At 49.9% G+C, this 27,041-nt stretch overlaps 1 protein-coding gene across 3 annotated transcripts in view; it reads left to right on the forward strand.

Moving 5' to 3' along the window:
- The window catches only part of RPS6KA3 (ribosomal protein S6 kinase A3), a 698,725-nt gene that overhangs the window by 421,670 nt on the left and 250,014 nt on the right, over positions 1 to 27,041 (forward strand). For all 3 annotated transcript variants that reach the window (XM_078657643.1, XM_078657644.1, XM_078657645.1), the window contains 2 exons: positions 23,078 to 23,142; positions 23,247 to 23,349. In XM_078657643.1, the coding sequence (XP_078513769.1) occupies positions 23,078 to 23,142; positions 23,247 to 23,349 (168 nt within the window). The remainder of the gene's footprint in view (positions 1 to 23,077; positions 23,143 to 23,246; positions 23,350 to 27,041) is intronic.

Consider the following 27,041-nt stretch of genomic DNA (forward strand, 5'->3'; position numbering starts at 1 on the left):
CTTCGGTGTCACCACAGCCCCGAGGGTGTTCACCAAGTGTCTGGCGACAGTAGCGGCGCACCTCAGGAGGCAGAACATCCATGTCTACCCCTACCTAGACGACTGGCTCGTGCAAGCCAAGTCAGAGCAACAGTGCGCCGCAGACATGTCGACTACAATTCACCTTCTTCACGATCTGGGTTTCTCCCTGAACTACCCAAAATCGCATCTTCAGCCGGCACATGTCCGGCAGTTCCTAGGTGCGACGATCAACACCCTGACGGCCATGGCTCAGCCAAACCAAGTCAGGATAGACAGCATGCAGGCTCTGATCCAAAGGTTCAGGCCACAACACTCGCTTCCAGCGAGAGTGTTCATGCAGTTGATAGGCATGATGGCCTCCTGCATCTTCATAGTCCCTCACGCACGGCTACATATGCGCCCGCTCCAGGAGTGCTTAGCGAATCAGTGGACACAGGCTCGTGGGCAATTGACAGACCTAGTGTTGGTTACCAGTCGGGCATACGACTCTCTGCATTGGTGGACTCCACACAACCTTTGCAAGGGCCGACTGTTCCAAGAGCCTGTGCCGCAGATTGTCCTGACAACGGACGCATCTCTCCAGGGATGGGGAGCTCATGTGCTCACTTACACAGTGCAGGGACTATGGACGACGCAGCAACAGAAGATGCACATCAACTATCTGGAACTGATGGCAATCTTCATGGCGCTCAAGTCCTTCATTGTACATCTGTGCAACAAAGTCGTGCTAGTCCGGACGGACAACATGACCGCGATGTACTACATTCAAAAGCAGGGAGGCACCCACTCGCCACAGCTGTCTCATCTGGCTCAGAGCATGTGGAAGTGGGCCATTCAGAGGAACATTTTCCTCATGGCAGAACACCTCCCAGGAAAGGACAATCAGATGGCGGATCTGCTCAGCAGGTACAGCCATCAAATGCACGAGTGGGAGTTACACCCATCTGTCCTCCACCCGTACTTCCAGCAGTGGGGTCATCCGGAGATAGACCTGTTTGCCACAAAAGAGAACGCAAAATGCCAACACTTTGCCGCCAGGTTCCCTCACCCACAGTCGCAGGGGAATGCGATATGGATGAACTGGTCAGGCAAATTTGCGTACGCTTTTCCGCCAGCCCCTCTAATACCGCTGGTCGCAAGAAAGCTAAGGCAGCACGAGATGACTCTCATCCTAGTTGCTCCAACGTGGGCGCGCCAGGCTTGGTACACCACGTTCCTCGAACTCTCAGTGGTGCCGCATCAAAGACTGCGCCTCACGCCCAGTCTTTTGACGCAGAACCATGGAGAAATTCAGCATCCAGATCCGCAACAGCTCAACCTGGCGATCTGGCTCCTGAAGTCCTAGAGTTTGGATACCTTAACCTACCTCCGGAGTGCATGAACATCATCAAGGAGGTGAGGAAACCAACTACTAGAGCATGCTATGCTGCAAAGTGGAAGCGTTTTGTCATTTACTGTACAGCCAATGACATCAACCCGCTAGATGCATCTATCCCCAACATCATCTGCTATCTGTTGCATCTTTACACGTGCAATCTAGCGTACACTTCCATTCGGATACATCTATCCGCCATAGCGGCTTATCTCCAGAACAGGCAGCACCTCTCTGTCTTCAGAGTGCCCGCCATTAAAGCCTTCCTTGAAGGTCTGAAACGAGTCATTCCCCCAAGAACACCGCCAGCTCCGGTGTGGAACCTCAATGTCGTTCTCACCAGACTGATGGGACCACCATTTGAGCCACTGCACTCGTGTGAACTCCAGTTCCTTACGTGGAAAGTAGCTTTCCTTGTAGCTATTACGTCTCTGAGGCGTGTCAGTGAGCTGCAGGCGCTCACAATCCAAGAGCCATTCATTCAAATTCATCCAAATAGGGTAGTGCTACGCACTAACCCCAAATTCCTTCCGAAGGTGGTGTCGCAGTTTCATCTAAACCAAACTATTGACTTACCAGCATTCTTTCAAAACCCGCAAACGGTGGCGGAAAGAATGCTCCATACCTTAGATGTACGGAGGGCGTTGATGTACTACATAGACAGAACACAACCCTTTAGAAAAACAAAACAACTCTTTGTTGCCTTCGCACCACAACACAAAGGCAACCCGATTTCCAAAGCAGGGATAGCCAGATGGATTGTTAAGTGCATCCAGATATGTTATCAAAAAGCCAAGCGCACTTTAACAATACCCCCCAGAGCGCACTCCACACGCAAACTGGGGGCATCCATGGCTTTCCTAGGGAACATTCCTTTAGAGGATATTTGCAGAGCAGCCACGTGGGTTACACCACATACCTTTACAAAACACTACTGTGTTGATGTGCATTCCAAGCAGCAAGCTGCTGTAGGACAGGCTGTTCTGAAGACACTTTTTCAGGTTTCTGCAGCTGGCACGGGCAACCGCCGCTGATGGAGGGACTGCTATGTATTCTATGCTAAGATATGAATTTAGCAGCCCACATGCCTCGAACTGAATATGCTACTTACCAGTATGCATCTGTTCTTGGCATGTAGGGCTGCTAACATTCATATCGCCCGCCCTCCTCCCCGGTGCCTGTCGCAGCTGCAGATATACTATTGTATTTATTCATTAGCATGGACATCCTTTACACTTTTCACTCCATCTTCTGCCACAATGGCGAAAAACAATCTGGGGATGGAGCCGATGCCCATGCGCACTGTAGTCCAGGGGAGGAGCCACCTATCTCAGGATACTTCGAAGACTCTTCCAGGACAACAATGTGCGATCATCCGAGCCCAACACTAGGCGGCGATCTAATGCTAAGATATGAATGTTAGCAGCCCTACATGCCAAGAACAGATGCATACTGGTAAGTAGCATATTCATTACTTTTTTTTACATGTGGCCCTGATTTGGTAGTATAACAAGTGGTGCGGCAGTCTCGGGAACAGAGAAGGTATTATTGGGGTAAAGATCCGAGTTGATGCAGACGCCCAGGTCGGCGGCCTGGCGGCCCATGCCTGCAGTCTGCAGCGGGGGGAAAGAGGGGCTGTTAACGAGTGACATTAAGGGTGCATAGAGTTCTTAAACGCAGGTGAACCTACTAATTCAGTCCCAGGCCCAGCACTCACTCCACCGTGTCGACCTCATCGCGGTGGATCTTGTGCGGCAAGTACAGCGATGTATGCAGTGGCCAGGGTAGTCTGTTTCGACCGCTACATGAGGCTGGAAGGGCGTCTGGTACATCCAGAAGTGGAGAAAGCTAGCTTGGGCACACAATGCGAAAAAGCCGAAAGTCTGGTGCCCCCATCCCGCTGCGGGCGAGTGGCAGTGTCAAGAGCTCATAAGTGATGCGAGGCTGGCGTCCAGCCCAGATCAGTGTAATGATGGCAGAGCACAACTTTTTAAAGAATTGTGATGAGACTGGAATAGGGATGTTTAAGAAGAGGTATAAAAATGTTAGGAGCACAATCCTCTTCGCAATTGCTATGTGCCCGGCAAGTGTGAGGCGGAGTTTGTGCCAAGACTGTATTTTGGATTCAAGCCAGTCCATGATTTTACCCAAGTTGGACCTCCATAGCTCGCCCACTTCTCTGCTCAGACATATGCCCATGTATTTAACAGATCCTGATGCCCAGACGAACGGATAGTGCGTAAGGAATGGCTTGGTTGCGTCCATGAGGGGAAAAAGGACTGATTTGCTCCAGTTTACCTGGATCCCAGAGAGGAAGCCAAAACGAATCACCGTTAATGAGGCCTAAGTTCTCAGGTGGGTTACGGATGTAGATTGTGACATTGTTTGCATAGCAGGAGGTCACCAGGGCACTAGATGAGAAACAGATACCCCGATCAGTGTGGTGCTGACGCAGGCGCACCACAAGAGGCTCCATCGCGATGCCAAAAAACGTAGGGTAAAGAGGTGGCATTGATGGATGAAAAAATAGTATGCAGATTGTGCGAGGTGGCATGGCCGGGGATAAACCCTGATTGATTAGGGCGGGCAATTAACGTCATAAGGGGGAAAAGGCGGTTGACAAGCAGTTTTGCATACATTTTGTTGTCATTAATTAACGATAAGGGGCGCTATGAGTCGCAGCACTTTGGGGGTTTGTCTGGCTTGAGGCGAGAGATTTGCAAAGGGAAGGGGGAAGTGTACCGGATTATAGGGATTTGTTATAAATTTCTGCTCAATGGGGAATTAGAAGAGGTGCATATTCTTTATAGAACGCAGGGGTGATCAGTCTGAGCCGGGTGCTTTATCGCCTGGGAGACTGGCTAGAACCTTGGTGATCTCTTCGGGGGTGAATGGCTTGTCCAGATATTCGCGGTGCCTGTTCCCAAGCCATAAAACTCAATCGAATCAAAGTAATGATCTAGGACTTCCCTGGACATGGGCACGCCACCTGTGTAAAGTTGGCTGTAAAAAGCAGTGATCCTGGCTATAATGTCCGGGGAGATGGTCCTGCCAGCAATCTCATCGCTTAGAGCTGAAATGTAGGAGGAGGCGTGTGGTTGTCGCAAAAGGCTAGCTAAAGTCTTGCTAGGTCGATCGCCCTCACCGTTGCGGCTGGCATATGCCTCCCTGCAGAGGAAATCAACTTCTCTGTCAGTCTCCTTGTGGAACTGAGGAAGCTTAGTGCGGATGTAGGCCACCTTGGCAGGATCTGGGTGTTGAGGGAGTTGCAGATCTAGTGCTTTGATGTTCCTCTCCAGGCCTCCCAGAGCGTTGAGGAAGACGCTACGGAGCCAGTGTTACGCTCAAAATAACATATAATGGCCCCACGGATCTCTTTGCGAAAAGCAGAGTCTCGAAGTGAGTAGGGAGGCAGGCGCCACGAGAACATGCTGCGGAGGGTGTGCGGGAATCGCAGACTCACCGGGCCATGGCCTGAAAGTGTGCGAGCCAAGTGGTCCGCAGTGGCGGACCAGGAGACCACATCGTGAGTGGTAAGCTACAAATCAATGTGGGACCAGGTGCCGCCCGAGCCAGAGAGCCAGGTGCCTTTGCGCTTCTCAGGGTGTGTATGGCACCAGATGTCTAAAAGAGAGTTGTCTAGTTATGAAGTGCAGTGTGGGCGTAGCCTGAGTGTAAAATATGGTCCCCCGAGCGGTCAAAGGCCACTGTGGGTGCCATATTGAAGTTGCCGCCCTAGATGATAGTGGGTTCCCAAAGAGGAGATTATATATGCCAGAATTTGGTGAAGCTGGGTTGTCAACATTGCGGCCGTATATTGCGGCAAATATCAGTGGTTGGTTATAGAGGGTACCAGCTAGGATCACGTAGCGTCCGTCTGCGCCAATGAAAGAATGGTTGCTGCGCCAGGGTAGACCCTTTCGGAAGAGTATAGCTATGCCGTGCGCTTAGAGTAACAAGCGGAGTAGCAATCACCTCAGTGCCGGGAGCGCAATCTAGGTGAGCTTGCGGGGAGGAGGTGCATCTCCTGAAGGAAGCAAACGTCCACATTGTGCCTGGTGAGGTATGCATGCATGAATGAGACACGCTTTCCGGCCCACTTTCAGGCCTCTAATGTTCCAAGTTAAAATTGTGGTGTTAGCCATGCAGCAGTGAGGTAGGAATGCTGTTACAGCGACCGAGGGGCCATCGCAAAGAGTCAGCGTCCAGCGGATGGAGACAGCGTGAGGTGGATGCAAGCAGTAACATGCTAAGAACAGTGCAAAAAAGACCACAGCAGAACAATTTCCCAAGAATCAGGTGCCAAAGGCAGAGCCCTGCACTCAAAACCCAGACCCTCCCACTCCAACCCCCCAATTAGGTTGAGCATCAGAACCATCCTCACCCAGGGTACCCAAACTTGGAAGTGGAAATCCAGAGATGGGAATTATCCCTTCGGGGTGCGTGGGCCCAACCAATTACCTCTTGCCAGGTAGGCAAGGTGGCAGAGCGTTGCAGACCTCAGAGGAAGGCAGGTAGGAAGTGACACATGCGGCCATGTGCAGGCGTCAGGTACTAGGATAGGAGAGCATGACCCGCACAGTGTGCCCCGGAGCCCAAGGCGATAAATGGAGCATTAACAGAGTAGAACATAGTTAAGCGCTACAAAGAAAAGCAACGGCCGGTGCAGTCGAGCAATAGAGTACAGCAGTCATTTTGGCAAACAAGATATGTGGACCATGCACAGGGGGCAGCTGTGGAGGAAGATCAGCTGGCCTCCATATCAGTCATTATCACTTAGGTGGTTGCCCTCAGGAAGGGCGCAGTCGCTTTGCCGGGAGGGCTTCTGCAACTGCTTGGCGAAGCTGAGTGCAGCCTTTGGATTGGTGAAGAATTTCTCCCCTCAGTCGATGCGCAACCTGGAGGCATAGAGCATGGCGTAGGTAATGTGTAGCTGCTGTAGGATTCGCTTAACAGGAAGAAAGTCTCTACGGGCTGCCTGGATGGATAGGGTGAAATCTGGTTTGAAGGAAAGGAGGTTGCCCAGGTGGTTTATCTCCCCCATCTCTCGGGCCCTGCAGAGGATGGAGTCACGGTCGCGATAATTCAACAGGCGAGCAATGATAGGGCGCACCGGGGCCCCGGAAGGGGGACATGGGCAAGAGATCTGTGGGCTGATTCAATAATGAAGTGCTGGGAAAGGGCGGAGCCAAAGATGTCACACAGCAGGGTCTCTAGGTAATCTTCCATCGTTCTGGATGCAGTGAATTCTGTCAAGCCAACAAGGCGAATATTATTGCAGCGGGAGCGCGACTCGAAGTCCTCATTTTCAGCGCGTATTACCTCAAGAATTTTATCCATCATAAGGAGGTTCTGCACGCCCCCAGCTCCAGCATCCTCCGCGTCATAGTCCCTAGATTTGAGCTGAGCAATACGGAAGTCATGAGAGTCCATTCTTTGTTTGACCTGGTCCAGGCGTGATGTGAGATGATCAATTTTTGTGTCAATCGATTTCAGGTTTGAATGCACCTCTAGAAAAATAGCTCAGAGGCTCTCCTCTCACTCCGTGGGAAGGTCGGTCTGAGTAGATTGCTCTCCAGCTTCGGGGGTTGTGGAGGCTCACCGCTCCTGCCGGCCCCCCATCCCGCAAAGTTAATCTTGGGCTGTCGCATGTCCATTTTTCCCATGCTGTGCTGGGGGCGAGACAAAAGACTGCCAAGGATGTTGACGCATGGTCTGCCAAGGCCCAGAGCTGAAGGGCAGTCCAAGATAGTTGCGGGTCCAGAGGATGCGGTGCGTCAGCTCTGGGCAGGGTTGACTGGGGACGCTAATGGATTTGGGGGTGATAGGCTGGCAGGAGAGCTGCCAAGAACACTGGCGAGGAGTCCAGTAACGCTATCAGACCAAGCCATGAGATCACATGTCACCTGAGATGGACTCACCAAGGCGGAGCGCGGGGGCAAGCCCGGGTACGTGGGCGACCAGCACAGGGACTGAAGTGGAGAAGGTGGGAAAGGGCAGCCCCAGGGACCAGCCATCCAGCACAGACCAGCCAAGGCTGCAGTCAGGTGTCCGAATCAGGATTGCCTCCACGCAAGACAAGTTGGCCACTGACGTAGTTGGTGTCCAGCCACCAAATGAAACTTCAGCCAGACAGAGCAGGTCACCATCTGGGCAGGAACACTGGAGTTGGCAGGTGGGAGCCCAGGGTGTGTCAGCCCTCCCCAGTAGCGTGCGACGATCCAAGCCGGCATCCTCAGCGGGTGGGCACCACATCATCAGCCGCCGAGCAGGTCCGGAGGAGCAGCAGGGTCTCGGCAGGGAGACAGATGAGGCTGCCGAAATGTCGTTGGTAGTGGCCCTGGCAGGGTGCCGGGACGCATCGCTGTTGAGTCCGGAAGCCCCAATATCTGGAGCAATGGCTGCAGCAGTCAGCCAGCCTCAGCAGTCCTCCAAAGGCGGTCTGCTCGCTGCTGCAGGCCGGGCCGGCCCCCAGGTCAGTGAAGGACCACCTCTCGTATCCACGGCGCCCCTATCAGTGGCTGGTGGGGGGGCGGAAGACAGATCGCGGCTGCACAGGCAAGCGGGTCACAAAAAGAGAAGGCGCGCCGGGACAGGCACCGAAGGGGGGCCACCAGGAGTGTCCCTGGACAGCAACAGCCAGGAGTACCTCGTGTAGCAGGCCTAGGGAGCGGATCTCCAGAGCGGGCTCGCGCGGCAGACCGGGACTCAAAGATGGCACCGCAGTAAGTTCTTTTTTTGGCCCCAGGGGCTGTAGGAGTGTTTAATGATGCCTGCAGTGATGGTGGGAGACCGGAGTCCTCCCTCGAAAGGCGGATGACTGATAGATTGGGCTCAGCCGGCAGAGCTTGCTAGTGCGCAGCCATCTTGCCGCTGGTGAGACCTCGCTTCCAAAAAGTGACGCATACTTACATATATTCAAGAGTGCATTGAGTTGATCTTGTAAGGAAAGCGCAAAAAAAGTATTTATTTTGTACTTTTAACTTGCATTTCGATTAATTGGAAGAGTGGCTACAATGTGCTAAGGATGCATCAAGTATTTTCAATTGTTCCTGATGAAAGAGAATAGATGTCTACCTTGGCAAATTGGGAACACTGGTCAATAGCCATAAAAAACAGTTGTACCGAGGCCACCCAGCTGGCCCAGCAATCTATTTTTATAACCTAGATTCTAGCCTTCTGTCGTGTGGCGGCTTTCCGCAGTCCCGGGCGCCGCAGGATGCATGCAGAGAGCGGGATACTCACTTCCGGCCGGAGGTAGAGTCCCGTTCTAGTCCTCACCACAGACATTGGGATACTCACTTCCGGCCGGAGGAGAGTCCCGTTCTAGTCCTCCCCGCATCTTGCACTTCCGGGCCACACGTTTAAAAGTGCGTGTGGCCGCCGGATCGGGGCTTCTGATTCCTCCGGACAGACGCGCTTGAGCCCAGCTGACGACGAGGGTTCTTCAGGTCACGGTAACGCTGCCATTCCTCACGCGTTTCGTGACTGCTTGTTCCTGTTCCTGTCAGCCGCGCGGGAGCGCTGCTGATACGTGTCCTGAAGCAGCTGCTTCTGGCACGCTGCTATTTACAAGCCTCAGTTCCTTTGTTTGCAGTAGCGCAGGAGCGCTATTGCGGGTTTCTCTTCATAGTGCAGGCGCACTTCCACATTTTGTTTTTCTGTTGTTTTGCCCAAGGCGCAGGAGCGCTTCCTTATACTTCGGACCTTGCTTGGCAGTGGCGCAGGTGGGCTCCAGCTTGGCTCCTACACGCAGGTTGCGTGGGAGCATTGTACATTTGGGCCGCGCTACAGCGCTTACCCTGGAGTTCTTGTCAGTACCTGCTGTGCAGCGCAGAAGCGCTTTCCTTCAAGTTCCTTTTGGTTCCTTGGTGGTCCAAGCGCAGAAGCGCCTCCTTCTTCATATCCTTTTCCACGGACGTGAGGCTCCTAGACGACACAGCATTGGCCTGTTCTAGAAGACAACCCGAACGACCCTGGTGGTGAGTGTCAGAAACAGGGGCTCCTGTCTGCATGTATCTTGTGGGGTGGTTGACAGCACGAGCGTAATCCCTAGCTCTAATCTGGTGTTCCTTGTTCCCTCAGCTGTGCCAAGACCCATCCCACGTCCCTACCACCAAAGCCACTTCCTTTGGCCCCCATCCCTGGTTCCACCTCATCCTTGTCGGGCGTTATTCCCCGCGGGGTTTTGTTGGGGCCAGGGGCGGTGGCTACTGTCGTCTCTGCGGGATCACCTCACAAGCCCAGGTGAGTCTTGTGGGGTACTTGACACTTCTTAGACTTCCGCAGAAAGTCCGATTTCCCCAATCTAATGAAGTTCTGTGATTGTAAAGGGTAGTGCTTGTTAAAAAATTAACAATTGTGGTTCACCCACCCACTGCAATCCTGTAATTAATTTTGAGGGGCAGGCTTTCATTAAGTTATGCACTTTGGAAAAAGTAACTATCATTGTATTGCACCACATCCTGCATGTCTCTGGATTACTAGATCCCTAGATATTTGATATACAACGCTTGCCAAACGAAGACCAATATCCCCTATTATATTTGATTGATATCTTTAGTTTTATGCCATAACCTCGGATTTCTTTCTAGTGTATTCAGAGACCACTAAATATTGTTCAATAATATGCAGTAGAGCAGGTATGGATTTATGGAGGTCCGTGGTAAAGGCAACACCAGAGATCTCTTGTATCTTTTGACTAAGAAATTGAGAGGCGCCCCTTTGTGAATTCCTGAGTCAAAAGAAATAGAGGGTCTGTGAATTATTCCTGATCATACAAAGGTAATGTTCTGTACTTAGAAGGAATAGAATGTGTGACATAGAGGATCCCTTTTCTTTTTCTGTCTTGGTAACTTTCAGAGATCTGTCAACCCAGTTTTTGGCAATTGGTTACTGAATTATCTTATGACAACCAAAATGTGTTAATCAAGTGTAAATTTCTGTAGCGCTGATCTAAGAAAGATCCAAGAGCCTCCTGTCAAAGGCTTCATCTGTGTCCAGCATGATGGAAATCCCTGCTCAATCTGCATTCTTAGCATTTCATATAATGTGACTGAGCGTACAGGTATTGTTGCAGGCAGCCTGCCTTCTAGGATACCAGTCTGACAAGGGTGCATGACAGATTGTATGACTGATTCCTATCCCATCGCCCGGACCTTTGCTTAGATTTTAAAGTCTGATGATTTTGAGAAGTTAGACTGTAGTTTATTTTGTTCCCTTTTGGTCCTTGCACTCTAATGGGAGGACATCGATGGTGGCTTATTCTGCCAACCCTTAAATTTACTCAATAAATGCATAATGTTGAAAGGGAGTGTCTTAAGATGGAATTGTTTCTTTCAATAAAAAGATGTTTAAAAAAAAAAAATTTGAAAGGGAACCCAGGAGTACAATTTTCGAATTAAAACAAGTCTTTAGTTTGTATTGCCTATGTATTTCAGCACCCTCAAACTGACCGTTTAGTAGTATTTAATAGTCCCCGGTCTTTTTTGGATGTCAGGAGATTGTTTTAATAAAATACAGGTCACAAATCTCCTCTGAGACTGACACTTTTGGGAAGAAATAATGTGAAACGACATTCATATATTAGTGAAGATTGACCCCTCCACTGATTTAATGGTTTGTTCTTTTTAAGTTTCATGTATTAAGCAAGACCTCTGACACTCCTGTTTAACTCGCACATCATCTCCGCTTTCTCATTTTTCACCCAAGTATGGTCCCCTCAGCTAATCATTATATTGTAGTCCTATTTTAAACTTCTATGTTCCTAAACGTTCTCTAAATATTTAATGTGAATGTCTTAAAAGTTTCATTTCTTTTCTCAGGATAAGATAATCTCTCAATCTTTTTTTTTTTTTTTTTTTCTTGGTCAATATACTAAAAGTTGCAGAGTGAGTTCCCCCAATTTAATCTCCCTGTTTTGTTTTTTTTGACTACCCAGTTTTTGGACCGAGGATGCAATACTCCAGCCTCCCCCTTTTAAGATCAGGCTGCTGCTGAGCAACCAAGGATTGGGCCTCTGGCCATTGTGCACTTGGGCACACGTGATACTACCACTTTGTGCTTTCCATTATCTGCGCACAGCTAGTCTGTCGCAGAAGGGACCCGTCAAGAATTAATATTGAATTGGGTAGGCCTTATAATGTGAGTGCCATTAAGTGTAATGGGGTAACCCTCAGAACCTGGGTGGGTAATTAAACAAAAAACAATGGTTCTGTTGGGAATACACTTCAATTGAAAACAGTACTAAATACATAAAAGTAACCATATATCCAATGAAGGATATATCTGAACAGCGGACAGTGGCCACAGTAGGAAAGGAGGTAAATCTTTAGTATTCAGCCTTTTATAGATTTAAATCCAAAATGCATTAGGCATGCTGTCCAATACAAACAAGCACATGGACTGCGAATACATAAAGTGAGTGAGTCGTGACTGGTGACTGAGTGTTACACGTGATTAAACATGTATACATTGGATAAAAATAATACATTCAAAATATCTACTGTGAATCACAATAATCTGAAAGAAACAGGTTAGTATTAGATTCCTTACCTTAGAATATCCCCAGGCGTCAGTCTGGATCCGGAAACTTTTGCGTAGCAGTACCCCTGCGCGTCGGTAGGCGTCGTCTGCAGGCGTCCCCTGCGGCTCCGCGTCGTCGGCGTCGTGCGCCGTGATGACGTCGCTGGAGTATATAGACGCCGCCTCCGCGCGCTGACGTCAGTTCTTCTTTTTTCCGCGCCAGTTAGCGCAGATCCGAAGAGCAGTACTCCGGTCTTTTGACCAAGTTTCTTGTTAACTACTTAATCTTCTACGGTGCCGGTAGGATGCCCGGTTTCAAGGGTTGCGACGAGTGCGACCGCCTGATGTCGGTCACCGACCACCATCGACTCTGCCTCCGGTGTCTGGGCGCGGACCACGACGTGGAGTCCTGCGTCGACTGTCGGGCCTTGACTGGTAAAGCTAGGCGGGAGCGGTCCCGCAAGCTTCTCGAGCTCCGTGTGTCGGCCCCGCGTCGAGAGCGGTCCCGGTCCGGTCGGAGGTCGAGGGAGCGGTCGAAGGAACGATCGCGGAGCCGCCATGAGCGCTCCGGGAGTCGCCACCATTCCTCCGGTTCGTCAGGTAAGCGTAAGAAGTCGGGGCGTCGTCATCGTACCCCCGACTCCCCCCGACGCCCGCGTGATGCGGCCGGGGGCTCGGGTGGCCCCACCCACGCGGGTCGCCGACGCCGTCTGCCCCATACCCGTCGGTCCCTGGGGAAGGCGCGTCGCGTGAGGAGATCGAGGCCTTCCTCATAGCTATGAGGGCGAGGTCTCCTCCGGCGGGGCCTGCGGGCCCGTCGGTCCCGTCTGGGGGCCCGAGCGGTTCGGGTGCTCCTGCCTCGACGCCGCCGGTGGCTCCGGCCCCGGCGCCGCTGGGCCCCTCAGGTTCGTCGCCGGCTGGTCTACCGGCCTCTCCGGCGTCGGTTCCTTTGGGCCAACCCGTGGTACCGCCTCCGCGCGGTGCAGCGACTCCGCCGTCGGTTCCGGCCGGCGTCGGGTCCCCGGCGCCGACGCCACGCGGCGCCACCCCCATTCCCCCTCTGACTCCTGACGCGGAGTCGGACCGGCGTCGTCCGACGCCGGATCCGGCGCCGATGGGGCCCATTGACCCCGAGGTCTATATCGTCGATCCAGAATACGGCGATGAGGACGAGTATGGAGAGGGTTGGGAGGGGTCTGAGGACCCTTTATCCCGTGCCTGCCAGTATGATGTGGACTGGGTAGGTGATCTGGGTGATGCCAGTGGTCTGGACGAGTCGCCCAACCCTGGGTTTGTCTCCCCGACCCCTGTGGCGTCTGAGGCAGGTGCTGCCTATTCGGTGGTCCTGATGAGGGCTGCCAAGGCCTTGAGCCTTGAGCTCCCTGTCGCGAAGGTCAAGCCGAACATTCTGACCGAAGTGTTTAAACCGCAGTCATGCCCCCAGGAGCCTCTGCTGCCGTTTAATGAGGCCCTGACGGATGTCCTTTTGGGCACCTGGTCCAGGCCCGCTTCCGGTGCACCGGTTGACCGGAACGTTGCCAGGCGTCACCGTCCGTGCTCGGACGACCCTGCCTTCCTATCCACCCATCCCTCCCCGGAGAGTCTGGTGATCCAGGCCTCCACTTCACAGTCCGCGTTCCCGTCGGCTCCGCCCGATCGGGAATCAAAGCGGTATGACCAATTTGGTAAAAAGGTCTTTTCCTCTTTGAGCGCTGGACTGCGGTCTTGTAATACCGCGTGCCTCTTGGGCCGCTACACCCACTCCCTGTGGGATACGGTCGAGGAGTGTTTGCCGCAATGCCCCCAGGAAGTGCGGGACAAGCTCACCCGGGCCTTGGTTGAAGGCCGGGATGCGGCGCGGTACTCGATCCGTTGTGGTCTGGACACGACCGACTCGCTGGGACGGGCTATGTCCACGACGGTGGCGATTCGTCGCCATGCTTGGCTGAGATCTGCCAACTTCTCGCCAGACGTCCAAAATACACTCATGGACATGCCATTTGATGGCAGTCGCCTGTTTGGTGACAAAGCGGACCACGCGCTGGAGCGCTTCAAGGACTCCAGGGTCACGGCCAAGTCCTTGGGTCTTTCGACCCAGCGCCAGCAGACGGGTTCGTTTCGCCCCTTTCGTGGCCAAGGGAGGGGCGGTCCCACACGTGCTGCCAGCCACGCGCCGCAGAACGCTCCCCAGCGCGGTGGCGGCCGTGGTTTCCGCCGTGGTGGCGGTAGAGGCCAGCGGCGGGGTCAGTCCACGCCTCCCCCCGCTGCTGCATCCAAGCCTTCCTAGTCCGAGCTTTCGGGCTCACGTGACGCCAGTGGGTGGCAGGGTTCGCCATCACCACTCCCGCTGGCGCGCGATAACATCGGACAGGTGGGTGCTGCAGCTCGTTCGAAGGGGCTACTCCCTCCCCTTCGAGTCCACTCCTCCAGCCATGCCACCGCAGAACCACCGTGTGTCGGGGGACAACTTGACACTTCTGCAGGAGGAAGTTACGGCCCTCTTGGCCAAGGGGGCCATCGAGCGCGTTCCTGGGCCAGAAGTAGGGTGTGGTTGCTACTCCCACTACTTTCTGGTGCCCAAGAAGGACAAAGGAGGCCTCCGTCCTATCTTGGACCTACGGAACGTCAACGGCTTCCTCCGGAAGGAGAAGTTCAAGATGTTGACTTTGGCTCAGGTCTTGGCTGCTCTAGACCCTCAAGACTGGATGGTAGCGTTAGACTTGCAGGATGCGTATTTTCACATCCCCGTCCTGCCGGCCCACCGGCGTTACCTGCGGTTCACGGTAGGCCAGGAGCACTTTCAGTTTATCGTGCTCCCATTCGGCCTTACCAGCGCCCCACGGGTGTTCACGAAAGTGATGGCGGTGGTCGCAGCTCATCTGCGCCGGTTAGGGGTTTCAGTCTTCCCCTACCTCGACGACTGGTTGTTGAAGGCGGGCTCGCCCCAGACAGTCGTCCACCACCTTCAGATGACGGCAGACCTCCTGCACGAGCTGGGGTTTTCCATCAATGTGCCGAAATCACACCTGTGTCCCTCTCAAAAGCTCCTTTTCATCGGAGCGGTTCTCGACTCGGCGCAGTTTCGGGTTTATCCCCCGGAACGGCGGGTCCGGGATATTCAGGCTCTGATTCCCATCTTTCAGCCGTTATTCCGGGTTTTGGTCAGGTTGACGCTGCGGCTTCTGGGGCTGATGGCCTCCTGCATCCTACTGGTGCATCACGCCAGGTGGCGGATGCGGGCTCTGCAGTGGGACCTGAAGTTTCAGTGGGCCCAGCATCAGGGCAACCTATCCGACCATGTCCTGATCTCGGAGGGCACTGCGAGACAGTTGCAGTGGTGGCTTACGGACCGCGATTGGGTCAGAGGCAGATCCCTCTCCCTTCCCCAACCGGAGCACGTGGTTGTGACGGACGTGTCCCTCCAGGGCTGGGGTGGCCACTTGGGAGAGGCGGAGATCAGAGGCATCTGGTCTCCGGCGGAGTCCCGGCTCCATATCAACCTGTTGGAGCTGCGGGCGATTCGCCTAGCACTGAAGGCATTCCTCCCCTTTGTCAACGGGAGTGTAGTGCAGGTGTTCACGGACAACACCACCGCCATGTGGTACTGCAACAAACAGGGCGGTGTGGGGTCGTGGACCCTTTGCCAGGAGGCTCTGCGTCTCTGGCAATGGCTGGAACGTCAGGGCGTGACTCTGACGGTTCAACACCTGGCAGGTTCTCTGAACGCCAGGGCGGACGAACTCAGCCGTCGGTGCTCGGTGGATCACGAATGGCGTCTGAACTCGGACGTGGCGAGAGGCCTCTTTCAGCAATGGGGAGAGCCTTGGTTAGATCTATTCGCCACAGAAGAGAACGCGCAATGTCATCAGTTCTGCGCGTTGGAGTTTCCAAGACAGCACTCGCTCGGCGACGCCTTTCGGCGCGAGTGGAGTTGCGGTCTGTTGTACGCCTTTCCGCCTATACCACTTCTGCCCAGAGTGCTGAAGAAGATCAGGCGCGACCGGGCCCAAGTTATCCTTGTGGCCCCGGACTGGGCTCGAAGATACTGGTATCCCGAGCTACTCAGCATGACAGTCGGTCCCTCGATCCGCCTGCCCCTTCAGGAGGACCTTCTGTCGCAGCAGCAGGGGACGGTCCTCCACCCGAACCTGTCCAGTCTCCACCTCCATGCTTGGAGATTGAGCGGCGGCAGTTGAGGCCATTTGACTTGCCTCCTGAAGTCTGTGATGTAATTCTGGCAGCCAGGCGTCCCTCCACAAAGTCGGTATACGCCTGCCGGTGGAACAGATTTGTGGCATGGTGCACAGCAAAGGCTGTGGATCCCCTTTCTGCCCCTCTGTCTGAGGTTCTCCTCTTCCTCCTTTCCCTTGCCCAGCAGGGCTCTGCTCTGGGCACTATCAAGGGCTATCTTTCTGCCCTTTCCGCCTTCTTGAGGCTACCTGATCAGCCATCTTTATTCAAGTCCCCTATTGTGTTACGATTCTTGAAGGGCATCACGCACATGTATCCCCCAACTCCGTTCGTGATGCCTCAGTGGGACTTGAACCTGGTTCTGACTTTCCTGATGTGCGCTCCCTTTGAGCCTCTTCATTCCTGTCCTCTCCGTCTTCTCACTTTAAAGACGGCCTTCCTGGTGGCTATCACCTCTGCCAGGAGAGTGAGTGAGCTCCAGGCTCTTTCTGTTAAACCTCCTTTCTTGTCTGTTCATCCTGATAAGGTGGTTCTTCGGACTAGACCTTCTTTCCTGCCCAAGGTAGTCTCTGCTTTTCACATTGGGCAGTCCATCACCTTGCCCTCCTTCTTCCCGCCTCCGCATCCTTCGAAGGATGAAGAGCGGCTCCATCGTCTGGACCCAAAACGTGCGCTTTCATTTTACATGGATCGCACACGCCAGTTCCGGGTGGATGACCAACTGTTTGTTGGCTACGTGGGTGAGAAGAAGGGAAGGGCGGTACAGAAGCGGACCATCTCTCGGTGGGTCGTCCTGTGCATCAAAGCATGCTACTCTTTGGCTCGGAAGGAGCCTCCTGTTGGGCTGAGGGCCCATTCCACTCGGGCCACGGCGGCTACTACTGCCCTGGGCCGGGGAGTCCCTTTGCAGGACATTTGCCAGGCGGCCACGTGGGCCTCGCTGCACACCTTTGCGAGGCACTACTGCCTGGACAGTCAAGTCCGGAGGGATGGCTTCTTTGGTCGTTCGGTCCTCCAGGACTTTCTGGTGTAGGTTGTATTGGTTCGCAGACCCACCACCGGGGTTGGTATTGCTGGGGTATCTATTCTAAGGTAAGGAATCTAATACTAACCTGTTTCTTTCAGATGAACAAGTTACTTACCTTCGGTAACGATATATCTGTAAGAAACAGTAGTTAGTATTAGATTCCTTACCGCCCCACCCATCCTCCCCGTTCTGCGAACTGATACCTAGGGTTAAGGACATCCCTTTCAGGGCCCTAGTTTCAAATGGCACCAGTGTTAGTTCTCACATGGCTCTGCGTGTTCTGGCGCGGAAAAGCTGTGTGCAAAGAACTGACGTCAGCGCGCGGAGGCGGCGTCTATATACTCCAGCGACGTCATCACGGCGCACGACGCCGACGACGCGGAGCCGCAGGGGACGCCTGCAGACGACGCCTACCGACGCGCAGGGGTACTGCTACGCAAAAGTTTCCGGATCCAGACTGACGCCTGGGGATATTCTAAGGTAAGGAATCTAATACTAACTACTGTTTCTTACAGATATATCGTTACCGAAGGTAAGTAACTTGTTCGTCTCAAAGTTAAATTATTTCTTTCGTTCGTTGGGACTCTGTGCAGACGGATATATACAGAGAACCATCGACGGGGCTTGTCATCTATTTGTTGAATGGCGGCATTCAACAAATCGATCCTTCCGAGACAGACGTCCTCCCTTCCCGCTCGAGCAATCACCAAGGTGTCCCAGACCCACAAAATCTTCCCACCGGCTGGTGTAGAAGATACAACATGAAGTAAAAAGAACAAGTACGTCAATCATGCCACGTGTGCTTGTCGGCTGACAAGCCCCGTCACAAGTTGAAGATCAGACGAATCATAAGCCTAACAATAAGACTGTCCTACCATATTACAGTCCTGATGAAGACCCACTCTAGATGCACATAAATCAGCGCATCCTACCTAGGGTCGAAACGTCTACATTCTTTGTATATATCTGTCCGTATTATTTTTATCCAATGTATATATGTTCAATCACATGTAACACTCAGTCACGACTCACTCACTTTATGTATTCGCAGTCCATGTGCTTGTTTGTATTGGACAGCATGACTAATGCATTTTGGATTTAAATCTATAAAAGGTTGAATACTAAAGATTTACCTCCTTTCCTACTGTGGTCAGTGTCTGTTGTTCAGATATATCCTTCATGGGATGTATGGTTACTTTTATGTTTTTAGTACTGTTTTCAATTGAAGTGTGTTCCCAAAAGAACCATTGTTTTTTGTTTATAATGCGAGTGGGCATTCATAGTGTAGGGCTTAGCAAAGTTCTGTGGTGCTTAAACTGTATTACACATATAGGCGGAATCTTGACCAAAGTACAGTTGGGATGTATAGAGTCCAGCGAGGTGTCAATCAGAGGGTAAATGTGCCAGAGTTTAGGTCCACAGTCTTCATTGTATCTACACTCCTTATGACACTTTTAGAATTGTCATGTTTCATAATCAGGTTCCCCCCTACTTGGTCAAGTTTTAATTACTCTGACGTCCATCAAGAGAATCAAAGGCCTCCTCACACAAAAGAGCCATTCGCAATGCTTGACCCCATTTCTAGGAAAAGAACGGACTAGAATAGCCCAAGTCCAGAGAAACAAAGGAGGCGGGCTTGAGTGCTGGAGCCCAACACAGGAGGGGCTCTCCTTTGAAGCTTTGGTGGGATGGGATTAGGTAGCGGTCAGCTAGGAGCAGAGGCTCCCAGGAAAGCTTTTACCTGATACAACTTGAAGTTACCATATTGGAATCTCCCATTGTATGAGGCTGGCTCTTTATATAGTATACCAAAAAGCGGTATACCTTGTAAAGTATCCAGGTATTCCTTCTAAGTGGACAGTACCCTGCTCTAGCAATCCAGAGGTGCTCTTTTAGGGGGTAGTGTGGCTGAGCAGCCTGAGGCTTATCAGAGAGGAGTGCGCAGATGCTCACACAATCAATAAGTGAAGCACACAACTCAAAAACGAGATCCACACCAATTTATTACAATAACACTTATCTTTATATAACTTTAGGCAACAAGATCAATAGCATCCGGGAGTACATTTTGAATTAGAATTATTTACAGTTTTTAAAAGTCAACACTTAGTGCAATTTCTGAAGCTGTAATTTTATCCTATGGAGGAGACATATACTACATACAGGTACCTTTAAGTGACTTGCAGGACCAATCTTCCAGACTTAAGGTGAGTAGTGGGCAGGGTCCACGGCAGCATAAACAGGTCAACGGGGGTGACAGGGTGCAGAGGTGCTATACAGCATCCGGTACCCCGTGCAAGTCAGTGAGGATCGGTCCGGTCACAAAGAGACTACAAGCTAGGACTGGGTGACCAGTCGGTTTGAACCAACAGGGGAAGGGCTCAGATCTCACGATGCTTGGGGACATCGATACCCTTTTGGTCCTCTTCTCCTATGGCTGTGGCAACCTGGGTGCTGAGGTGGCCTTTGGTTTTCATGACTGGAGGCACTTGCTGTAAGGGCGGCCTACACAAAAAGGCTGCAGACCGCGTGAGGAAGTCCACTTTTGGCAAATCAAAGATGGGCTTTGTCTCTGGAGGGTCTGGGGACCACGCTGGCACTGTTGGTCCACTACAACTCTGGCTAGGAGGCACGGGTGCAGTGGTTCTTTTCGGTCTCTGATTTTGTATGTCCAGAGGCCTCACAGGTCTTCTGAGGTGCCACCAGGATCCTGGAGAGCAGCTCAATACTCCACACGAGTTCCTGGATTTTGGGTGCAGGGCTGGCAGTCCTCCCTGGCTTTTGGAGACACAGCAGCTTCCAGGATGTGTAGTCTTTGGCACAATTGTCCGGGACAGAAGGCAGGCCGGCAGGATTTGCTCCATGTCAGTCGCTGGTCCTGTGTTATTGCGGCTTATCATTGTCCTCCTCCTTTTAGGTCGTCTGGATCTGATTTCCTTGTGCCAGGGGTCCCCCAATGGGCTACGTGCCCCTGGGATCACTACGCCCACTATATGACCACTTTCTGTGGGAAGTGGGCATAACCATGTCCCAGGCACTCTAAAGTTGGCCCGGGGTGCCGGGTTCCTAGAACTTTCCACCCCCACTTAGAAACACCTGCACATGGGAGAGACATACGCTTGATCTGGGAGCAACAACTGTGAAATGATGCCGAGATGAAAGGAGAAACCACCTGATATCACTGCAAGGATGGACTGACTGACTTTGACTCCAACTGACACCCAGGACTAGAATGCGTCTTTCAAGGGCTAGTGGTGCTGTCCTGCATATCCCCCCTGAGTAATAGGCAAATGTCCCTACTGGGGTACCCTCTATCGTGCCATGAGACTTCTGTGAACGTCTCTTGCAGCTGTGTGACCCCATCAGAAAGGTTACCACTTACTTCACTGATATAGGTGGCTGGAGTGTGACTGCTCAAGACACCCCCACAATCAAGAGAGAGCACAAGGTGCCCTACAAGAGAATATCTCAGCAGCATGGAGCCATAAAACCAAGCTCCTACACAAAAGAGCTCCTTTGAGAGGCCTGGAACCCTAATGAAAATGCCCATGGTAGTAAAATGAGTCAAGAACATATGCCTCCTTATCCCTTGGGAGGACCTTACTGAGAACAAAGCGCATACCCACTTTGCCGCATCTATGAAGTAATTCCGTGAGAAGGGCCAAGCCCTCCGAGATCGGCACAACCTTGACAATGACATTTTGATGTGGAGTGGGGTGTTTCTGGGGCTCTCTCTCTGAACTGCTCCTGGCCCTGGGAACCTTACCTCCTGGGGCATGCCTGTTCAGCACTGAAGCTTTCCTATATTCAGAAAGGGTGTGCTCTTTACAAACACACCCACTTCAAGCACACACATTATGTGCGCACTACACTTCAACCTCCATATTGTTCTTCACGCATGCACACATACACACAGCATATGCTGGCCCTGCGCACGCACTGCACTACATCCCTCATGTAAAGCATTCCGATCAGGCCTACACATAACCAGTACATGAAATGAAATGAAAGTGTGTCTTGTAAAGCGCACTGCTACCCGCACCGCAGGCCTCGTAGCGCTATAGACCGCTGGGGAACCCGTCCTGGCTTTCCCTGTGAGATAGTTCCTCCTGGGAGTCTCCAGGGTGAAACCAGGCATCCCTGACGTTTGTGAGGGGCCGTTGTGGAGATGAGGCAAGCTTAATGCCCAGAGTTACCGAGTGTGGTCCCTGGATAGAGTAGGCACCGAGGCGAGAATTATCGAGTCCGCTGATCCTGTTCCAAGACCCTGCCATGTCGGGAATCGAACCCTGGTCCCAGCCCGTTCTCTGCTCTCGGGTCTGCCACCTCTAACCAGTGAGCCACACCACTCCACTGTACATGTACTAGCAACACATGTGCTGCTCTATCCTTGTACGGTACCCTTCCCAGGCCAACATTCAATCAACACAGTCACTGCTCATCCACTCTGCAGCACTTCACATCTACATTATGTAGGCCAAGGGTGAGGTAAGCACACAGCAGCAGAATATTTGCAAATACTGAGTGAGCCTGTAGGCCTCAATCCAGTGACCCGGTAAAAAGTTACTGTTCACTACTACTGATCACTACACTGTATTCTGCCACCACCGATCTTGTGCTGCTTAGCTCCTGGCCAAGGCGGTAGTCTTCCATCACTGAGACTGTCTCTCAGACTGCGGTCTAACAAGACCGCAGTGAGACAGGCCTATATCATTGCTCACCTGCCTGATCCGTGTTTACCTATGACAAACAAATCATCATTAGGGATCCAGACAACAGTACATTTGGGTTCTTAGGGCAGAGGTACGCATCTTTACCATGCAGAGAAGTTTTCTGTCCCAACAGCCATTTTAAAGATTAAAATGTAAACAGTTTTCTTTGTTTGGAGTAATATTTTTTACTGTTTCTTAATTTAAAAGTTTTGGTGTTGCTTAATGTTGTACAAATGTTTTCTCAAGTTGAGCCTGACTGCAGGCTCCCAAGGGTTGAGCTAAGTATTAATTTATTGACTCCTAACTGGACCTTATAGTAAATTGTGGCATCATTACTTGGAGTGATCACAACCCTATCAACTAATTATCCAGTTTCCTACACTTTTCTTTTCAAAAGAAAAAGCACTGACTGGACAAAGATTTGAGTGCTGTTACGAACCAACGAGCTGAGGTTACTAGCCCACACCATCTCTCCTGAGTAGGCCTCGGACTGCTCTGCTTCGCTATCCTAAATGTATCAAGTGCTACAATGGGATACTTTGTTCCCAGCAAAACGACAATTGCAGACGTATTACTTGCGAAGAACTCGCATCTTAATTAAATCAAAAAGATTTATTATCAACCTGTAGATTTGAGACTGAGCCATGTCCCATCTCCCATGTTAATAAAAAGATGTTTGAACATCGAAGATGTTTGAACATGGAAGCTATGTTGTATGTCACAAATACGATACTCCTTGCCCCTGTCGTACAGCATCACACCTACAGATGGCAAGGTAGGCACTTAACTAACCTCTATGCTAGTGTGAGTATGGGGGGGAAGTAACATCTAGGACACTTTGTGTACTAAGGATCTTGACCTCATTGTTTTGGGAGTGTGTGGGGTGACAATTGCTTTTCTTCTCTCACGACCTGAGAACCATCTTAAATTAAATCTTGTAAGCTACCTAGGTAGGGTATGGAGTGCTAATTATGTTGGTATGATATTAAGTTCAATAATAAGATTCCATCTGATTATTTCATAGTATGATTATACATGTTTTGAGTAATTTGTAAAGATCTTCTTAAATAATTAGGAAATCTACTGGATTCCTAAATATTTGCTGTTTGATGTTCAGCTGCAGAAGCTTGCGTAGTCCCGTGTACTTTGAAGTTGCCTTGTGCAGAGAGGAAGGAATCAAAGCTCTGTAGAAGTGAATGCATATTTATTTGTTTTTTTTCCTTTTAACAGGTGCTGGGCCAGATGGAGTAGAAGAAATTAAGCGACATTCGTTTTTCTCCACGATAGATTGGAATGTAAGAAGATCCAAATAGATTTTTTTAGATTGTGATTCACACATACTTCGTTAAAACAGGATTCAATTATGTTATTTAAATGCTTTTAATGTGCATTTTTCTAGAAATTATACAGAAGAGAAATTCAACCTCCTTTTAAACCCGCAACTGGTGGACCCGAGGACACTTTTTATTTTGATCCAGAGTTCACTGCAAAAACCCCAAAAGGTATGAAAAGCACTATTCACGTGTACAATTGTCCGTTTTAGTTTTAGTTAGAGCTGCACTATGTGGAGAACTGTTGCTGCACTTTGTGGTACAGCAACCTTTTACTGGGTTAAATCACGAAGTATTGGTGCAGAAATAGTGCTTTTTATTTGCTAGTTTGTGTGAAAACAAAAATGCTTTTCTTATAGCAACTCAAACATAACTATACCTACAATGGTGATTTACATTGCCAGTGCAACGTATCACATATTCCGGTCTCCCAGTGCATTCAGTCTTTACTATAGTGTTTTCTTATTGGACAGCACAAGTAGATACATTAGCTCTTACAGAAAGCCTAGCCGTCCAGTTCAGATGCCTTTTCAGCAGCTCTGGCTCTGCTTCTTCCATGCATTCTAGCTTCTGTTATCTTAGTCCTCCTTTATTTGCTGAATACAACCGATGCCATTGTGAAGAACAGCACCAGGCAGATAGATGGTTAAATAATTGACAACCTTGAGTAGCTCAGCTAACAGTTTATGTCCAGGCTTAACTAACTCAAATTTCATATGGTAACATTTGAAATAGTGTACATAGAAATTCTAGAATGAAGTGGAACAGACTGTAGATAACCAAATACACACGTTCCGTTTTAAAGTACAGAAAACAAAACAGTAACACAGGACCTACATAAAACTATTTACAAAGTAAAAGTGCCTAAAACTATTTACAGAATATACAGATGTTTCAGAACAATAATTAACCTAGTAATAAAGATACAGATTAGTGTAAACTGGTCACATGTATTGTGTACTTAGTAAAAAATCATTACAAAGACAATGTAAATGCACAATAAAATGAATTTTAAAAGATAGGCAAATGCCTTATAACAAATGATGTTGATGGACTCTGGATGTTCCCTTCCTCAGTAACTAAAAACAAATTAGTCTACGCTCTAATTGCAGGAAATGTGCATGGGAGCACAAACCGCGCTGAGCCTGTTGAGACACAGTGAAACCTTGATGAAGCATGGATAATTGTGTAGAGCTAAACTTGGATTAATTGCCATACCTATTGCTGTATCTTTTGATCCACAGTCACCATTAATCTGTTGCTGTTAAATGTGTTTAGGTTGTGTGGCGTTAATGAATTTTTAAGAGTACTACCATGAGATGTTCGCTTTTACAATTAATACATTTTCAGAGGCCTCTTCGCATTTTCTTGGCCAATGTCTGTGAAAAGGTGATCTTGAATAGGTTATTAGTTCATGAATCAATGCTGGGAAAAGGCTTAAGACATGGAGCAATTTGTTGGATTTAATATTCTCCAATATGCATTTATCTGGCACTGCTTTGTTTTTACAGCGCTTGCATGTAGTCTCAATTAAACAATGTTGATTGTTTTTCTTACAGTGTTGGTGAATTAGGTTTGGCTACGTGTTTCAGAGTAGGAACCTACTACACTGAACACTGTCCCTCTACCAATAGTGCAAGAGACCCCTGCAAAAAATTTACTTTGAAAGAGATTGATAGGCCCATTGTCCAAATTGTCTCCATCCCCCAATTCCTACAGCGCATTGTTCGAAGCTGAGGTCCAACTATTATATTTGTCCCTGTATGCTTATAGCTCTTCTCATAAAATGACATGTTAAGGCCTTCATAGCTGTAAAAACATATGCTATGCATACTCCTGGCATCAAATTTTAGGCTCAGATGTGTTCAACTTGTTTTTAGGTCTCTCCTGGGCCAGCGCATGCGCTGGTCTAGCGACACATTTAGTGAGTGGGGTCTTTAGAAATGTGACCACAAGCTTTTGCTTGTGGCCTAAAGCTTGCTGTTACGCGTGCGGGCATGCGCATAGCCGCCATCTGGCTTTCCTTGCGATCAGGTGCCATCTGGCTTTCCTCTCGCTTGCTCTCCAGACCAGCGCATGCCCCTCCCCCACCACAGAGCATTCAAATCCCTTTAACCTTCCATCTATCTACAGTAAATACAATTAATACCATTGAGTGGGGTAAATATCGGTGTACTACATTAGCACCTTGTAGTAAATTGCACTTCACAGCAGGCGTCGATTGAGATCTCGAACGTCACTTCTGCAAGCGAGGTCATAACTTTTTTTGCTCCGCGCGTTGGTGTCTCAGACTTTCCAGAATTGCTCATTCAGTTGTGCTTGGTTTACATGTCTGTTTGATGTTTAATCAGCGCTGACGCACCTTCTTCCGGGGGTCAGAAATGTGCAGCTTAATTCCTAACTAATTGGTTCTTTTCCGAGTTGTTTTGTCTTCTCGCCTAAATAGTAGCCTTCTCTCTTTGTACTGGTTCCACCTAAGGGGTGTTGGCTTTCATTGGAAGGAGCTTTTTCGTCCCGGTTCTTTCCCAGAGCTGAGGTTTTTTTTTTTACTTTAAATTCTTATTTAGGGCCTGGTACTTTTCTTTCTCGGGACATGATGCTTTCTGTTAGGGCTTTTCTTCTTGGGGACAGGGGCTTAGCTTTTGTGGTTGTCCTTTGCTTTTCTTTTAATCTTTGCTCGGCTGTGTCAGAAGGTTTTGTTTCCTGGGGGTGGGTAACCGTTTATTTCTGAGCCCCTGGCTCCCATGACCCCTCACCCAGCTTTTGTTTTTTTATTATCGGGCTCTGAAATTCTTGTTTGTTTTTGGCCCGTTGTGGTATCCTTGGGGCCCAGTGTCTTATTTCAAGGGGTCCACTCACTATTGTTTCTTGGACCCAAGGTTTGTGTTTTTGTCGACTCCTGCTTGTTGCTCTTGGTTTCCCCTAGCAGGCAAGTGACTCACGTTCGTGCCTACTGCTGCCTGTTGCTTTGTTTTGTTTGTGTTGGCGCTCAGATGTCCTTTCTTTACAAGTTTCCCCCATGAAAGAGAGCACGTTATTAACTGGAACCGCCATCTCTCTCTTAAACATCTCCAACGCATTTCTAATTTAACAAAATAGATGTCTGAATGTGTACTAAGTGCACTGTGAGTAGATCTATCCAGTTATTTTTTTTTGCATTTGGGGTCTTGCCTTTTCGAGTTTTCTTTATAAGCTCAAGATTGAAGATCTAAGAATGCCAGGGAAAAATATAATGGCAGGATGAGCTGGCAGGCTTTTCTATTTCTATTTTGATTCGTCATCCTTTCCAAATACATGCTTGTTCTTGCTGTTTACTGGAATGACATTCTGCCATATCAGTCGTACTTAAAGGGTTAGGTCCTGTGCTTTTATAAAATAAGTTTGTTTTGCCAGAGTGATCCGAATAGGTCAGTATAAATTGAACAAAACTTTTCCATTATTTTTTTCACAGTCTTTCTACTCTATTTCTTTGAGGCTAGATGGGGAACCCAGATTATACTTTCCACTCATTTTGCGCATGTTGTGTCTTATGCCTTATTTTTTGAATAGAAATTATTTCAGTGTTTTATACATTCCAGTGCAGTGGTTCCCAAACGTTTTGGTACCACAACCACTTTTTAGAACATCAAACTTTCTCGACCCACCTGACTGCAATTGACATGGGGAAGGAGGATTTGTTAATGTCACCACAGCATCATGTGGTTTCCCACTGGCATTTACAGACAGTACATTTAGTGGCCACTAACTTTGCACAGACAAACAGTTTACTGATAAAACTATATAGCGCACAAATAATGTGTAGTAATTGGGATTCTGTGAATATTTATCATTTGTGCAACACCAAGTAAAGTAGCTTGATTTGT

Source organism: Lissotriton helveticus, chromosome 8 (genome assembly GCF_964261635.1).
Source record: "Lissotriton helveticus chromosome 8, aLisHel1.1, whole genome shotgun sequence".
Lineage (NCBI taxonomy): Eukaryota > Metazoa > Chordata > Amphibia > Caudata > Salamandridae > Lissotriton > Lissotriton helveticus.